Here is a 16,778-nt window from a genome sequence, read left to right as displayed (position 1 = left end):
AGAGTAACTGATTACCCCACCTGTCAGACACCCCCCTACACCGTCAAGGCGCGGCGCGCCGCGCACCCACCCGAGCCGGCCCGCACGGGAGCGGCGAGAAAATTTTTGAAACGAGGCGATTCCACCACCGCCGCGCCAAATCAAGCCCCTCCAGATTCAACGGCCGGCGCCCGCGCCTCCACCATCTCCACCTCCGTCTCCTCCCGCCGCACCCGCCCAGATCCACCTATCAAATATAATACTTACACGAGAATTCCCTCCTCTCCGATACTCCCACCGCGAGCGCGCGCGCAACAATCCAATCCTCTCCGCTGCGTCTCGCGCGACTCGATGGCGGCGGCTGCGGTGATGGTTGCTCCACCATCCTCTTCCACGGCCGACGCGGCGGTGGCGGGGGCGGGGCCTGCGCTGGAGGCGGAGGCGGCCGTGCCGGCGCCTGCTCTCCCCCGGAGCCAGCAGCCGATGCTCGTCGAGGGCAGGGGCCCGAAGCTGCGTGACCACGCCTACAGCCGCAAGCAGAAGTCGCTCGGCCTCCTCTGCTCCAAGTGGGATCTCTCGCAGATCTGGGGATCCGTGGTCTTGGGTTGTGCTTCTCTGCTCTTACCGAGTTTTTGTGCGTTTCTAGCTTCGTGGCTCTGTACAACCGCGACGACGTGGAGTCTATCGGGCTGGACGACGCGGCCAGGAGGCTCGGCGTGGAGAGGCGCCGGATCTACGACATTGTCAACGTGCTCGAGAGCGTCGGGGTGAGTTCCTACCTTTGTTGGATGGAGTTCTTGTTCTGTCCTGCTCAATTTGATTCTGATATTAGTTTTTTATCTGTCTACGAGAAGATACTCGTGAGGAAGGCCAAGAACCGGTATTCTTGGATAGGCTTCGCCGGCGTCCCAATGGCACTGCGAGAACTCAAGGTTTGCTGATGCGTCTCCATCTGCAAATTCAACGAAGAACAGTAGGTCTAATCCATCTAAATTCTGAAGTGTCTTGTTTTCTCTCGCTTGGTTTGCTCAGGAGAGGGCATTGAGAGAGAAGTCTGGCTTGGCTCCTCTGCCCGTAGAGGATCCATCTGCGGCCAATGTATGCTATCGTTTTTTTTTCTCTTCAAGAACATTTGAATCGATCTATTTGCCAGAAGGTATTTTTTTTGACCAAAATTTTAATTTCTTCCATTCGCTGTTGTGAACAATGTGAAGATGTCGGATGACGAAGACGAGGATAAGATGGGTGATGTTGATGGTGACACTGGGAGCGAGAAGCTGAGTCAACCAGTTGACAACCCTTCTGACAAGCCAGGCGCACCTCGCTGCCGGCTTAGATCTGGCAAGGCTTTTCTTAATGCTAGTTTAATTACAACATGTGCTTCAGTCGCATTTTGTTGTGTCAAGCTCAGGGTTATGGTTTACATTTGCAGACCATAGGAAGGAGAAGTCGCTTGGATTGCTCACGCAGAATTTCGTGAAGCTCTTCCTCACCATGGAGGTAAGCAATTCTTGGCGTCTTCATTTTTTTGTAAAAATGTAATGCTCTTGAGTTAATTGATACGAAATGGGTATTCGTAGCAGGTTGACACGATCTCACTTGATGAAGCTGCAAAGCTGTTACTTGGAGAAGGTCATGCAGAGAACAGTATGAGAAGTTAGTACTGGCACTTCCTCTACTTAATTTGCAGTGTTTTGTACTAATCCTAGTCCCTAGAGAAAGAACAAGGCTGACATTGTTGTTTCTTGTATTGGTGATGCAGCTAAAGTCCGGAGGCTATATGACATTGCTAACGTGCTGTCGTCTATGAACTTCATTGAGAAGGTAGGGTGTAGATATATACTTGGAAGATGCAATTAAACGATATGTTAGGAAGTGTTTCGTAACACTTGTTGAACTGTGGCTTTCAGATACAGCAAGCTGACTCAAGGAAACCTGCATTCCGGTGGTTGGGCTCACCGGGGAAACCAAAAGCAGAAAATGGTGTCACAATTGCCCTACCTCCACCAGGGAAGACCATGTCGAACAAGAGAGCATTTGGGACTGAACTCACTAACATTGACATGAACAGAAGCAAACTGGATTCAGCAATCCCGAAGAAAGCAAAGCTAACACAGAGTGGTGGTGACATTTTGAAGGATTGCAAATTGTCAGTGCAGAGACAGCTCAGGCAAGGTAGCGTGGGTGGTTTTGTTTATGGGCCTTTCCACCCTGCTGGTGCAAGAAAACAAGAGCTCGACGATGGTAATAAAAGACAAACAGATAGTGCTCAGGACTGGGAGAGCTTTGCTGCTTCATTTCGACCACAATACCAGAACCAAGGTGGGTTCAACTCTTCTTTAACCCTTTCTTTAAAATAATTCCATGAACTTATTTCATCACGTAAAAGGAGGTTTTTTTGTTCCTTATGGAATCTTAATTCGGGTAGGAAAATGCCCGTTTCTTAGTTATACGAGTAATATAACATATTTCTACCTGAAGTTCATGTCACATGTTGGCCTGTCTCTCTTAAATTACAGCTTCAGGGTTTTAAATTGACATGGCAAGTCTTGCGTGGATCAGTTTCCTAGTTGACATCCTATTTTTTCAGAGATTTAAGATGGTCCTAATACAAAGTGAAACACGTGGATTCAAAAATCAACCATAGAAACGAACCTTGCCAGTGCTTTACCTGTCTTGTCATATGGAGCTCTGTTTGAGAAAGATTTGTGCTATGCAACTGGTGTTTGTTCCATAATTTTTTGCAACCCCGTTAGGAGTAGTACCAAACATTGAATGTCTGCCGTTGTAATTCAGCTGCTCACAGTTTCTTCCACATTTTTTTCTGAATGCAGCATTGGGCGATCTTTTTGCTCATTATGTGGAAGCCTGGAAATCATGGTACTCTGAATTTGCGCAAGGCAGCAGCATGATGCAGCAGCACTTTGGCATGCATGTCATTAACCAATTTTTGTAGCCAAACCAGTAATCTCAAGCACTGTAGTTCTTAGTTCATGCTTGGGATTTATTTAACTGTACAATGTGTCAAGAAAATGTGGGGAACAAAGACATAACATAGGCCTAGGATTCATTGTATTTACTCAATCCAGGAAATATCCAGGCTATTTCAGTCTTAAAGGTAAACTCACCTCATTGTTAGTCATGATTTCTCTGCTGTTTATTCGTCCAGCTATAACCTTGCTTACCTTTGTTCATTCTAAAGCTGTCAGTACATCTATGTTGTACTCTGTTCTAAAAAAAATCAATTCTTCGGTTTTCGTGTTCGACGTTTGACCATTCGTTTTATTTAAATTTTTTTAAAAAATTAGAAAAAAATTAGTCACACATAAAGTATTATTCATGATTTATCATCTAATAAAAACAAAAATATTAATCGTAAATTTTTTTAATAAGACGAAAAGTGAAAAATTAGTTTATTTTGGGACGGAGGGATTACGTTGCTTCGGGATGTAGCATACCTCATTGGCTCATTTTTATATCTTTCTTGGACAAGACTTGCACTTTAAATTTGAATTTAGACACAAGCCATAATCGCTGTTCAGTTGCATCTCAGACGCTGTCTGAGCTCGTTTCGAATTTGTTGCAAATTAAAACAGATACAAAAATCTGTTCACGAAAATGATGAGTTACAATGCTCTTTATTAGTAGTGGAACCAATATAAACAGTTCATCTTTTCAAATCTAATATATACTATATCTTATTTATCAACACTGCCACATTAATTATTGTTAGCGGAATAAATTTTCTATTGACAGCCGAGCTTATGAATCAATGTTTGATAACACTTAGGCCTTGGTTAGTTCCTAATTTTTTTCAAAAACATCACATCAAATTTTTAGACACCTAAATAAAGCATTAAACATAGATGAATCAAAAAACTAATTGCACAATTATGGAAAAAATCTTGAGACAAATCTTTTGAGCCTAATTAGTCCATGATTAGCCATAAGTGCTACAGTAACTAACATGTGCTAATGATGGATTAATTAGGCTCAAAAGATTCGTCTCGTGGTTTCTAAGCTAGCCGTGAAATTCGTTTTTTCATTCGTGTCCGAAAATTCATTCCGACGTCCGGTTAAACATTTGATATGACACTTCTCCTAAAAATTTTCTCAATCTAAACACCACCTTATAATGATGACAATACTACATATATAGAATTTTGTTAATAGAGAGCACCATAAATTTACTCATGGAAACCCACTGTACTAGGTCAGTGGTACCAGATTGTGTAAGAGTATTTCCAAGAGATCACTTATTTAACTTGGCATACCAAATTTTAGTAATTATATTGAAAAAATGTTCTTCAAGAGTTTACCTATTTGACTTGTCATGCTATTTGAAAGTTACATATGTTGAATAGTCTCACATTGGTTGTGGAGGGGCAAAAAACTTAAGATATAAAGTGGGGAAGCCTCGGAACCTGACTAGTTTAACATCTCTGGCCCGATGGACACAGTATGTGAAGGCCTGATGGACCGTGGGTCGGTGGAGGCCCGGATATGGTGAAGGGGCGGTGAAGGGCTCAGGGACACCAATGTGTGAAAGGGGAGATTGTTGAATAGTCTCACATTGGTAGTGGAGGAGCAAATAACCTAGGATATAAGTGGGGTAGCTTCTCACCTAAATGGCTAGCTTTTGAGGTGGAAAAAACTCTTTACGATTCTACAACATATGCTTACTCAACGACTAAATCTGACAAGTTATTCTCTCATCTAACTAGATTGCTATTTGTGGGTCCTATATGATTGCGTCCACGAGTGATCCTTCCGGCGGTTAGGATTTAGAGGATAAATTGCCACAATTAGAGTAGCTCTTCTTATTTTTTACCATTTTGCACAACCAATAAATTGGTTGGGTGGAGAATCAAATCAAATTAGCCCTAAAGTCTAAAACCATCGTGCCTGCGACCATTACGGAAATTGGACGGATAGATGCACTGTGCTACTATTCTAGCCCTTGATCGGTCCATATGAATTATGCAATGCTGAGCGATGTTTGAGAGGGACAGTTGATATAAACAAGCTGTTGCGAGCGAATCGCCCCCTCGCCATCGCTTGCGGTCGACTTCAACTGTCTATATAATGAGATATAATGAGGAGGCAACCATGGTTGGCTCAACTTTATCTGCCTAATAATAAAACCAAATATTCCCAACGTCATGAGAGGGACACTTCATCCAATAACCAATTCTTGTCCACTTGCTTTTAACTGCAGTGCAGTTCTCCATTTCTCTTTCGTTTTCTTCTGCAAAATTTATGTTATCTGCACAGCATTTTTTTTTACCTTATGATATGGATTTATAATTTTACATGCATTTCTCTTTTGAAAACTGAAACTTATTCTACTCCCTTCGTTTTGATATTTTAACCCAGTTGACTTTTAGATTTACGTTTATCCATTTATCTTATTTAAAATTTTTATATACATATGTAGATTGTAAGTCATGTTTAAAGTATACTTAGTAATAAATTAGACCATAATATGATAATTAATAACTATATAATTTTTAAATAGGACGGATGATCAAACATAGATTAAAAGTCAATGGTGTTTAATAAAATGGTGTAGCAAGTATCTATATTCCGAGTAATTTGTACGCTTAATTAATTTCTAATTCCAGAATGTATTTGCACCAGCACAATGGATTAGCTCCACAAATTATAATACAGCCAGCAAACCGAACAAAACCAAAAAAGGCAAAAGACGGATCAGACTCCATATAAAAACATCCGCTGAATAAAATAAGAAGTGCATTAGGTGCGAGTCGTCAAAATAATAAACCCTGACGTCAATTGTCGTCTAACCAATTTTTTAACTCATAAATTTCTCCATTATCTTATTAGTTATTCCAGTCAAGCTCAGTTTCAACCAATAAAATTTCACCAAGTTACGGCTCGCATCGTTTTTCTAAAGAAAAGCAAATCAACGTTTTTAGAAATAAAAATTATGAATATATTTTTATATACCTATTCATAACGACTCGACATGAAAGTAAAAGTTAGAGAATAAATCATGATAAAATAATCATAAAATTAAGTTTAGAAATTAACTTTAAGATTTAAATTTTAGCTTATAACTACAAGATTATGGGAAGATATATAGCTCGCGATATTTTCAGCAAATACAACCGTACGAGAGCGATATGCGCCGCCGCCGGCCCGCCAAGGCGGCAAGCCCATCAACACCAACCAATTGCTCCCCCTTTTTTAAGAGCGGAACGAGAAATTCGCAGGGAAAAATCTCTCCTCTCCTCTCCTCTCCTATCTTCTTCCTCCCACCCACCCCCGATCCGCCCTCGCCGTCGCCGCCGCGAAACCCTAGGGAGCCGTCGCCATGGCCGCGGCCGTGCTCCTCCGCCGCATCCCCGCCGCGCGGGCCCCGGCCACGGCGCTCATCGCGGCCCGCTCGATCTCCGATTCCACGGCGCCGCTCACCATCGAGACCTCCGTCCCCTTCACCTCCCACATCGTCGACCCGCCGTCGCGCGACGTCACCACCACCCCGGCCGAGCTCCTCACCTTCTTCCGCGACATGTCCGTGATGCGCCGGATGGAGATCGCCGCCGATTCCCTCTACAAGGCCAAGCTCATCCGCGGGTTCTGCCACCTCTACGACGGCCAGGAGGCCGTCGCCGTCGGCATGGAGGCCGCCATCACCCGCTCCGATTCCATCATCACCGCGTACCGCGATCACTGCACCTACCTCGCCCGTGGCGGCGACCTAGTCTCCGCTTTCGCCGAGCTCATGGGCCGCCAGGCTGGGTGCTCCCGCGGGAAGGGCGGATCCATGCATTTTTACAAGAAGGACGCCAATTTCTATGGCGGGCATGGTATCGTCGGTGCTCAGGTTCCCCTTGGATGCGGTCTCGCCTTTGCACAGAAGTACAGGAAGGAGGAAACTGCTACGTTTGCCCTCTATGGTGATGGTGCCGCGAACCAAGGTCAGCTCTTTGAGGCCCTAAACATATCGGCCCTTTGGAAGCTGCCAGCCATACTGGTCTGCGAAAACAACCACTGTGAGTTTCCACGCGATTGGATTGTGATATCTGCTTGTTGATTCGATGTGATAAGATCTTGATTCAGTTTCCATTGTGCAGATGGGATGGGAACGGCTGAGTGGAGGGCAGCAAAGAGCCCCGCTTACTACAAGCGTGGTGATTATGTGCCTGGATTGAAGGTGATGTGAAGTTATTGTTGTTACTTTTGCTCATCGTAGTGACTGGATTGATAGCGTTCTTGTATTTTTACTTGCAATCATGGTATGTTTGATTTGCTTGCAGTGGATTTTTATGCACAGTTTGACCTGATAATTCTTAAGACTGTCTATTGCTTGAGTTACAGAAGAGGCTTCCTTGGTTGATGGATATAGTTGGCTAGTTGCTTTAGTAGTGTATTTTTAACGCATGCTATCTGTTCTAACAAGTGTTGGAGAAAAGATTGTAAATCACAATGGTTACCTAAAGACATCTTCAATGTGACCTTGATAGCTTTATTTGTGGATAGAAGCAAATTGATATTTAAATGTATTCATCTTCTGTAGCTTATTGACTATGATATGATTGATGATTTTGGTTAGTACTTTTAACTTTGAAATGATGCATTCTTTCTTCTGCATTTCCCTTTCCTGTTTAAGTCCTACTTAGTATCTGCCACTGACTTCATCTAATTGCTTTGGTGTAGGTTGATGGAATGGATGTTCTTGCTGTGAAGCAGGCTTGCAAATTTGCAAAAGAACATGCTATTACAAATGGCCCAATTGTGAGTACACTTTGTCGTGTTGTTAAGTTTGCAAACTTATGTAGTGCTATTATATGGATTTGCATTCTGTTGAACTATAGTGCTTAGAAATTCATATTTCGTGGTTATTTTCGCATGCAGAACCTGTGTTGGCAACTTGAGCAGCTTAATTGATCCACATTTTCCTGTTCATTCACTTGTATTCTTGATCGCTTTGTTCATCAACAATGTCTGAGTCTTTCAGTGGATGTTTGATGTTAGTTGCTAGTTGATCAGTTGATGACAAAAATACATTATGGCAAGTGTATGCTATACCCCAGATAGCTTATTCCTTTTGTTGTGGTTGTCTTATTTGCATTTTTTCCACCCACTAATGTCAGTATGTATCTGCACTCAAGCACAGTAACTTCATAGAGTAATTATGAGCTAGAGTTGGAATATATTGTTTTATGTGCAAGTTCCTTTGGCATTAGTGTGCTTTATTTCCTGATCCATATCTGCTGTCCTTGAACAATTTTTTGTATTGCCAGGACACCCTTGTGGCTTGTGAAATATGAAATAACCTACTCCCTGCCATTCCATATTATAAGTCACTTTGGGTTTTTCCCAAGTCAATCCTCTTCAAGTTTGACCAAATTTATAGAAAAATGTAGAAACATTTCTTACACAAAATATGTATGCTGCAAAAATATATTCATTGATAGATTTAATGAAACTAATTTGGTGTCGTGGATATTAGTATTTTTCTGTAAAGTTGGTCATACTTAAAGTGGTTTGACTTAAGACAAACCCAAAGAGACTTATAATATGGAATGAGGGAGTAGTAGTGATACAGGGTAACTTAAGGTCTAAGTATGTTCTTTTGATTGCTGATTGATGTTATTAAATTTATGCAATGCAACTATTTACCCTATGGATGCTAATGTTTCCCCCCTCTTTGTATTTAGGTTCTTGAAATGGATACCTACAGGTACCATGGTCATTCTATGTCAGATCCTGGAAGCACTTACCGCAGCAGGGATGAGATCTCAGGTGTAAGACAGGTGAGTTCTTGTGACCCTTAAATTTGTAGTGTAGTTGATGCCAGATGTTTGGATATTAAGGAGTTATTGTTTTATCATGCCAACAGGAGCGTGATCCAATTGAAAGGGTTAGGAAGTTGATCTTGGCTCATGACCTAGCAACTCCTGCTGAGCTCAAGGTATCATATTATATGTCAAATATACTTAAGTATAAATGATAGTTAATGTTGATGATAAAATAGAGATGGCATTTCATTTAGTGGTATATTCTCAATTTCATCACGATTCATTAACTTATTCTTTCATCTCAGGACATGGAGAAAGAAATCAGAAAAGAAGTCGATGATGCCATTGCGAAAGCAAAGGTTCCTGCTGGGTTTTGCTTTTTCCCCCCGTAGTTAACTTCGGAATTAGTCTTTCGCTCACATATACCCCCTTTTTAACATTTGCAGGAGAGTCCTATGCCTGATACTTCTGAGCTCTTTACGAATGTATATGTCAAGGGTTTTGGAGTGGATGTAAGTTTACAAGTCTAATTCATATCTCAGATGTGAGGTTTCCTTTCACTAATGCAAGCACCACACTTGATTAAAACACGAAAACATTTTCTTCATAATGTGAAGTTACAGCTTGGTTTATCTCTTTTGCTAATCTAGTTCTCTAAGAAGTTGACTTGTTGAAATTTCAATTCATGGTGCAATGTATTTCTTCAACTGCTTATGGAACAGTACTCTGTTTGACATTCTAAAAGAACCTTCTTGTTACACTGTTTAAACCATGTGATAGCATAGTGTTTATAATTTTAAATTCAAACCACAAAGTGCAGCTTATATTCTATATGTATGCCCTGTTCGGTAAGAATGAACTTATTTTATCCATAACACACGATAACAACTCACCAGCACTGGAATGACCTCAGCTGCATTTTCAACGCGTTTGAGAATGAACCAACTCTACCTTGATTGTGCAGTCATTTGGAGCAGACAGGAAGGAATTGAGAGCAACACTTCCATAGGCTGACAACGAGAAGATGGCGACATTATTTCTTCTAATATGATATGATAGCCTGGAGAAATAAGCATTGGTGAAGAAGTCCTCAGGCATTTCTGCCATTCTTTGTTGCAAAAATGAACCTGTACAGAGATGCGTTGTCAGGAAGAATCGCACCATATTTGTTTTTGCTTCTTTTCCACCCTTTTCTGCAATTCATCTAACCGCTGTTGTCAGGCTTCAAATTCAAGCTTGAGACTTTGCCTGCGTGATTGCTCTTTTTGGGAAGAAAATATTGAGATTATAACTTCTTGTGTGCCTTGTTTTGGTGATATCATAGACTGCCTCGCGGCTTACTACTTTGGTCTTGGAAACATATTAATCCTTCTGGTCCTGGGAACATTAGGGCCGGTTCGCTTCCTAATCGAAATTTGTCTTACCAAAAATTTTACTTGAGTAATTCTTCCATAATACATATTGGGTATCTTCATGCTACATGGAAATCTTCATGCTACCAATATGGCAGCACCAAACTTTTGGTAGACTATTGGAGTATTGGATATGAACTCCTTTGAAATAGTCCTGTCCTAAAAACATTTTTTTAAAAAAACTTTGTCCTAAAAAGGTCATATTTTTTCTTTCACTTTGTCATTTTCCTTATCTACTGTTGGACAGTAAATTGAGGAGTTGAATCCCTCCGGTACACCGTACATCGGTACATGTGTATGTGTCATCCTCCACTTCACAATAATATTCCTGTTATTGATGAGGGTTTCTTCACTCTCACCGTTAATTTGTTAAAGATCTCAAAGTTGAGGTATTTGTAGATGGAGGGAGTACAAATGTATCCTATAATTTCTATCGTGGTATACTAGTATTATATATATATAACCCAATAAATTGAGGAAGTTCATCAGCTGCTACGTGTATGTCAATTGTATGTCACGGGCCTTTTTCTGTGTCGCAGGCCTTTTTTTCTGGAAGCGGAGCAGAAGCTAGAGGGCCTAACCAAGTAACCAACGCCAGGGCGGAAATACACTGCGAGAAACGGATTAGATTGATACTCCGGTTTTTTATCTTACGCCGTTGATGAAACCTTAGTCTTATTCAAAATTTTTTGTCTACATATATAAAATTATAAATCATACTTATAAGTTATATTAGTAATAAATCAAATCATAACAAAATAGTTAATAATTATATAAATTTTTTGCATAAGACGAATGGTCAAACGTAGCTTAAAAAGTCAACGACTTCAAACAAAAAATTGGAGGGAGTATTATTAGTTTTCCTTTCTAGTTTTACAATATATGGGCTTTGTCCTCTTTTTATTTTTATGTGTGGGTTGTATCCTTTTTATTTCTTCATTTGAATTAGAGCATGTACAAACATGAACTTATTAGTACCAGTTAGACGAAAACGGTAGGCCCCATTTGTCAGTTGATCCCACACTCCTCTTATATCTCCATAAGGAGTCGTGTCACCCCCTCTCTCCTTCCTAGCCATACTTGCCCCTAGAGATTTTGTTTTTATTTTTAATTATTAAATTTTGTTTCATATGCCATGTCAGATGAAGACCGAGTTAAATTAACCAAGTAGGTGTCACGACAGCTGAAACCGTCACCCAAATTGCTTTGGAACTTATTTTGCACTGATTTTAATAGTTGAGAGACCCATTATATATGGTTTTTTGGTTGTAAACAAAAAATCATATTTGTTGAGAGTTAACGAAACTTAGGTCTTGTTTATTTCGCAAAAAAAATTAGGTTAGGTGTCATATCGGATATTTGATGGGATGTCGAAAAACTATTTTAGCGACTAATTTAAAAACTAATTACATAGGGTGTCAAGAAAACACGAGACAATTTTTTGAAGACTAATTAATCCATCATTAGCATATGTGAGTTACGGTAGTAGTTATGACTAATCATGAACTAATTAGGCTTAAAAGGTTCGTCTCGTAAATTCCTTTCTAACGGTTCAATCAGTTATTTTTTTCACTATATTTAATGCTCTATATATATGTCCAAAGATCCATTGTGACATGTGAACTTAAAAATTTTTAGGAACTAAACGTAGCGTTGATGAACTTAGGCCTTATTTAGTTCCCAAAAAGTTTTTCCAAAAACATCACATCGAATTTTTAGACATTTAAATGAACCACTAAACATAGATGAATCAAAAAACTTGCACAATTGTGGAAAAAATCTTGAGACGAATCTTTTAAACCTAATTAGGACATGATTAGCCATAAGTGCTACAGTAACCAATATGTGCTAATGACGTATTAATTAGACTCAAAAGATTCGTCTCGCGGTTTCTGGACGGAATCTGAATTTTTTATATAATTAAACTATATTTAATACTTTAAATGTGTGTTTAAAGTTTTGATGTAAATTTTGCAAACTAAACACTGCCTTATTCCAAAAGGTAGCATTAGGGATATTCGTACACGTTACGCGCGCCGCCAGCCTTCCGTCCAGCCCAGCCTGCCAGGGGCAGGCCTACTGTTCGGCTACACTAGGCCTATCGAAGCATGGGCCTGGGAGCGAGTGCGCGACCGTGCATTCGCGTGTAGATCTGATTTAGTAGGTTCTGTCTGTACACGCTTACTATTATTGTAATCTAATTATGAGAAATTAATCAGAAACAAACAATTAAGTTATTATGATAACTTATTATAATGTGCTTAAAGAACTACTACTCTGAGCACCGTAGAGTAATTATATACCTTTAATTTATCAGATTTATTAGCAATCTAGCTCAATAATTTAGATTACAGTCGAAAACAAAACATGACCCTATCACCACGATTTCGAGAGGAGGGAAGCTGTAGCACGGCGCCGACCACACATGGAAGCGCACCGTTCCGAGCTGATTTATCAGTACCGCGATCTGCATTCCCGGCCCCGCTAATCTGCGTGGCTAGGTACAGTCAGTGTGCCGTGGTTCGACGGCCGGGCCTACACGTTCCCATGGCCGTGGGCCGTGGCGATCACCCGTAACGAGAACCGGATTTGTACTAACGGGCCACGCACTGTATCCTAACAATCGTGTACTCGACATCCCTAGTCACATACTCGCGTCCCTAACGTGGCCACACGGCGATGCCGAGCACGCCGGCCACTGGCCAACTAGGAGTTTACGATAGACTCGTACTTGACTATGTACCATTTCTTTTTAAACTAGTGGATATATACTCGTTAAAGTAGTAATTAGTTACGGGGTTCATGCATGCATCTACGGCCAAAATACGAACTAGTGGATACACTCTCGCAACTGATCACTACGGAACCCGAAGGCGAAGGCCAGGTCTACGAGAGCAGACGCGCACATGTAGAAAGTAGCCGTTGCCCCGTCGCCGTCTACTCTACTATCCCTTCTGGATCTTTGCCTCACGTCTGTTCGCTAATGTTATAAAATTTAAATTTTTTATTTCAAACTTAGAGTATATTTTAAGACTTTCCATTAAAATTTATTTTACAGTATTATTTTTTAGATCGCTAAAAATACATACATAAAAATTTTATTCACATATTATTTTTCGTTTGCAAATGAATCACCCCTTTTCTTGTCGCCTTCTCATACATAGTACAAAAACGCAATGACCCATTCAAACTCTCAATACTCACGCATCCGGCCGATCCCCGTCCCGTTTCCTTTCGATCGCAACCTGCCACTAAGTTGAGAAGAGAGAAAAAGAGAGATACGTACGTGCGTATTCAAAGAGAAGAGACGGGGAAACAATAATGGTCCAAAAAAGAACAAAACCTACCGCATCACACGTCGCTCTCGCTGCAACCGCCGAGATGTGGAGTTGCGATGAAACGTCCATGTCCTGAGGCGGATCGATGCGAGCCCGCGCGCGTACAAAAGAGTGGAAAAAAAAAAAACAACGCGTGATGTGTGTGAGATGTACTACGTGCTTGCGCGTCGCTGTATCGGGGAGCTTGCTTGCTTGACCACGTACGCCGCGGACTGGGGCGCCGCGCGAGACTTCCTTAATTTGTTTCTTTTACTACGGTTTTTACCGTTTCCCAGCCGCGACCCCGCGCGCCGGGTCTCCCGTCTCCGCGCGACGCTGTGCGCCACGGACTCGGACGGAAGTGTCAACGTGTGCGTAAACCTGGGCCGCCACGCATGGGAGAATATCCGGGCTCCCGTGTCCAGTGCAGATTCCTTCGTAACTCCTCACGAAGAGAGCGACGCCCTCGTCTTTTCACGTATAAATTTTTAACTTTAAATTTAAATTTAAGTTTAGAGTTAATTTTAAAATTTTTTCACTGAAGTTTATATTTTAAAGTTGACTTATCATTAAAAATACATTATAAAACATCTATTCATTAATTATTTTTAATTTGTAGATATTTCTTTTGACGATCGCCCAAGCAAAGCGTGTACTGGGTAGTAGTCTCAGTTCCATGGCGCCGTTATTTTGCTCTTTTACTGGTAAAGTTAATAGGCTAATGGCGCCATGTTGATGTCACTGCTTTGAACGGATCGTGGGCGAAGCAGCTAGCTAGTGTCTAGCCACGTTGGCAAATGGCAAACGAAGTCCGTATACAGAAGCGGCAAAGAACTGAACTTGTAGGTTGGGATATCATATTCCTTAAACTAAGCCTAATTGCATAAAGACCACCTAACGAATCTGACACAAAATCATACACTAATATCATCATCTTAGCTTAGGTCTATACTTCTAAATTAAAATTTAAATATGCAGTTGATTTTGAGAGTTTCTATCACAGTTTATTTGACAATATTTATTTTTAGTATAAACTTTTACCTATAAATTATGTTTAATCAGTAATATGTCGTTTCACTTGTGTTTAATATAAGCCTAAATATAAGGTGAAAGAGAATACTTTTTGTTTTCTTTTGCAAAACAGTGGATATATGGATTATTACCTTTCCTCTTACCTCCTCAATAAACTTTGTCGTAAATCTACACATATATTAACCATACCAAAGAGAAATATTGATAGAGAGTAAATCGAAACAATTTGAAAAATCTTGGGGTGTATAATTGGAAGAGAAGCTTATGAGGCTAAGTAATCCACTGATATATAGTAAAATAGACTTTTTATATTTGCGAAATACTCTAAAATATTTATTACATCTGTTTGACACTACAAGATGTTTTGATCATTCATATATTCATATTAATGTTAATTAATATAAACACATATATAAAATGTATACATCAGCGCATGAATAAATCAAGACAGATATAAAATATATAATAAAATGAAGTGAGTATGTTTTAGATTATCATACTTTATATGTAGCGTAAAATATAGTTTGTTTCATTTTACACCCGATCAATATTCACTTAAGCTGTAGTCATATTTTACAAAATTTATGTTTAACTAGATAGTAAAACGCTATTTATATAGAATCAAAGTATGTACTAATCCAGCGTAAAATGGAGGAAAGATGCGCTCTTTCCCCGGTGCATTGTTCAATTTTACATTAGCAAAGCGGTCAGTGCAATACACCGTAGACTCGATCCATACGACATACGCACGCACTGTGACATCCGGAGTTCTGATCTCCACGGAATTAAAGCGAGTCCAAAAATAAAACTCATAGTGACATCGATCGGGTTCCATTCAGAGATGACTTGCAGTCAAATATTTTTGCTTTTATTTATATTTATAAATTAAAATTTTAAATTTTAATTTTAAATTTAAAGTTAATTTTGGATTTATCATAGCTTATTTTTTGGATTATGTTTTTGGATAGTAAGAAAAAATATATAAGAGTTTTATTTATAAGTTAATTTTTATTTACAAATATATTAGTTCTACCTTTTTCATAAAAAACAATACAATGACCAATGGAAGCGGTCAATTGATACCTCCACGACGTCGCCGTCCTCCTCCCCGATGGAGCGCCGGCGCATAGCGATCGTACGTGCGTGCCGCCATAGATCTTTTTCGGGTTGAAACGAGCCTGAGGACGACGAAGACGGAGAACCTTCGCGGTATCCAACACATCGTCCGTCCAGCTGCTGATCGACCCCCTGAAACACATAATCATCGATTCGTCCACGCCGGATCGGCATCGAGGACGGAACGTTCAACACGCTCTCCGGTTTCCAACTACATACAATCTCGCGCTCCCCGCGTGGCGCCGTGAACAGTTTTGTCCCTAGTTTGATCGCTCGGCGGAGGCGGTCGCGGTTGACACGGCATCTCGCTCGGTTCGCCCTGGCGCGCGCGTGTCGTCCGCCGTGTTGGCGTCTAGAAGCTATATAGAAGCCCTTGCCCCAGTGGGCTGATCTGGGTTCGGGTTTGTTTCTTCTGCCTGCAGCCTCGTTAAATTGGACGTGTCGTGCTCGACTAACGTGAAACGCACGTACGTACGTTCCTGCGTTCGACGTGTTGAATCCTGACGAACCCCACCGACTGGCCGTCCATCTTGAAGCTGTGTAAACCATAATAATGGCTTAAGAGATTTGATTGGATTAATCTGTACAGGATCTACTTGTGGAAGGTACAACATGTCAGCATCCGGTCCGATCGATCGACAGCTACAACTGCGTGAACGAAACGATGTTTTTGTAGACAACGGCGATTTCGTTGATCCCCCTTTCATCGTGTTGTCGAGATGGCATCTTCTTTGCTCAGGCAATATGTTTGATTGTTTTCACATAGCTGCTTTCGGCCAGTTAGCTTCAACTTTGCCTTTGACTCATATTACATCCGCAAATTTGCATCATTTGTCATTAGTTAATACCGCTTTATTCTAGCTGTTCTGATAGTTTCTCTTGCTTTCTCGCTAAGTTAAGGCTTCGATTTGACTATCAGGTGCTAGTGAGGGCAGCAATCTGCGTTTCATCCCCGACCGACTAGTCGTTTTTACCTCCGTGCTCTATCATTGATATATTGTGAAAAGGACGCGAACCGTTTGGTTTCCAGACCTCTCTGCATTGCTTTTGCGGTGGCAAATTGCAACTGAAAAACTAGCAGATACACATCAGACAAATACCTTAATAAGTACGGAATCATTGTTGTGTACAAGCTTGATGAAGCAGCTAATTGC

The 16,778-nt window shown here is 40.7% G+C and overlaps 2 protein-coding genes across 2 annotated transcripts; both read left to right on the top strand.

Annotated features, from left to right (window-relative positions):
* Positions 1-289: 289 nt before the first annotated feature.
* On the top strand, positions 290-3,170 carry LOC102717129 (E2F transcription factor-like E2FE). The gene is made up of 10 exons (XM_006647802.3): positions 290-545; positions 626-746; positions 834-911; positions 1,012-1,077; positions 1,194-1,320; positions 1,412-1,479; positions 1,563-1,635; positions 1,742-1,803; positions 1,890-2,301; positions 2,814-3,170. Exons 1-10 carry the CDS (start codon positions 331-333, stop codon positions 2,933-2,935), a joined length of 1,344 nt encoding a protein of 447 aa, XP_006647865.1. The 5' UTR covers positions 290-330; the 3' UTR covers positions 2,936-3,170.
* Positions 3,171-6,191: 3,021 nt separating this feature from the next.
* On the top strand, positions 6,192-10,049 carry LOC102716846 (pyruvate dehydrogenase E1 component subunit alpha-1, mitochondrial). Its single transcript, XM_006647801.3, has 8 exons — positions 6,192-6,998; positions 7,080-7,159; positions 7,663-7,740; positions 8,667-8,762; positions 8,849-8,920; positions 9,053-9,106; positions 9,194-9,259; positions 9,712-10,049. The coding sequence occupies exons 1-8, from the start codon at positions 6,317-6,319 to the stop codon at positions 9,754-9,756; spliced, it is 1,173 nt and encodes a 390-aa protein (XP_006647864.1). The 5' UTR covers positions 6,192-6,316; the 3' UTR covers positions 9,757-10,049.
* Positions 10,050-16,778: the final 6,729 nt, after the last annotated feature.

Source organism: Oryza brachyantha, chromosome 2 (genome assembly GCF_000231095.2).
Source record: "Oryza brachyantha chromosome 2, ObraRS2, whole genome shotgun sequence".
NCBI lineage: Eukaryota > Viridiplantae > Streptophyta > Magnoliopsida > Poales > Poaceae > Oryza > Oryza brachyantha.
The sequence above is the reverse complement of the archived record's forward strand: the minus strand, read 5'-3'. Positions and strand labels throughout refer to the sequence as shown.

Coding starts and splice junctions, on each gene's coding strand:
- LOC102717129 (XM_006647802.3), top strand. CDS start 331: ATGGCGGCGGCTGCGGTGATGGTTGCTCCACCATCCTCTTCCACGGCC. Junction 1,078..1,193: donor AGGATCCATCTGCGGCCAAT/GTATGCTATCGT, acceptor AACAATGTGAAG/ATGTCGGATGACGAAGACGA. Junction 2,302..2,813: donor ACCACAATACCAGAACCAAG/GTGGGTTCAACT, acceptor TTCTGAATGCAG/CATTGGGCGATCTTTTTGCT.
- LOC102716846 (XM_006647801.3), top strand. CDS start 6,317: ATGGCCGCGGCCGTGCTCCTCCGCCGCATCCCCGCCGCGCGGGCCCCG. Junction 7,741..8,666: donor CTATTACAAATGGCCCAATT/GTGAGTACACTT, acceptor CTTTGTATTTAG/GTTCTTGAAATGGATACCTA. Junction 8,921..9,052: donor CAACTCCTGCTGAGCTCAAG/GTATCATATTAT, acceptor CTTTCATCTCAG/GACATGGAGAAAGAAATCAG.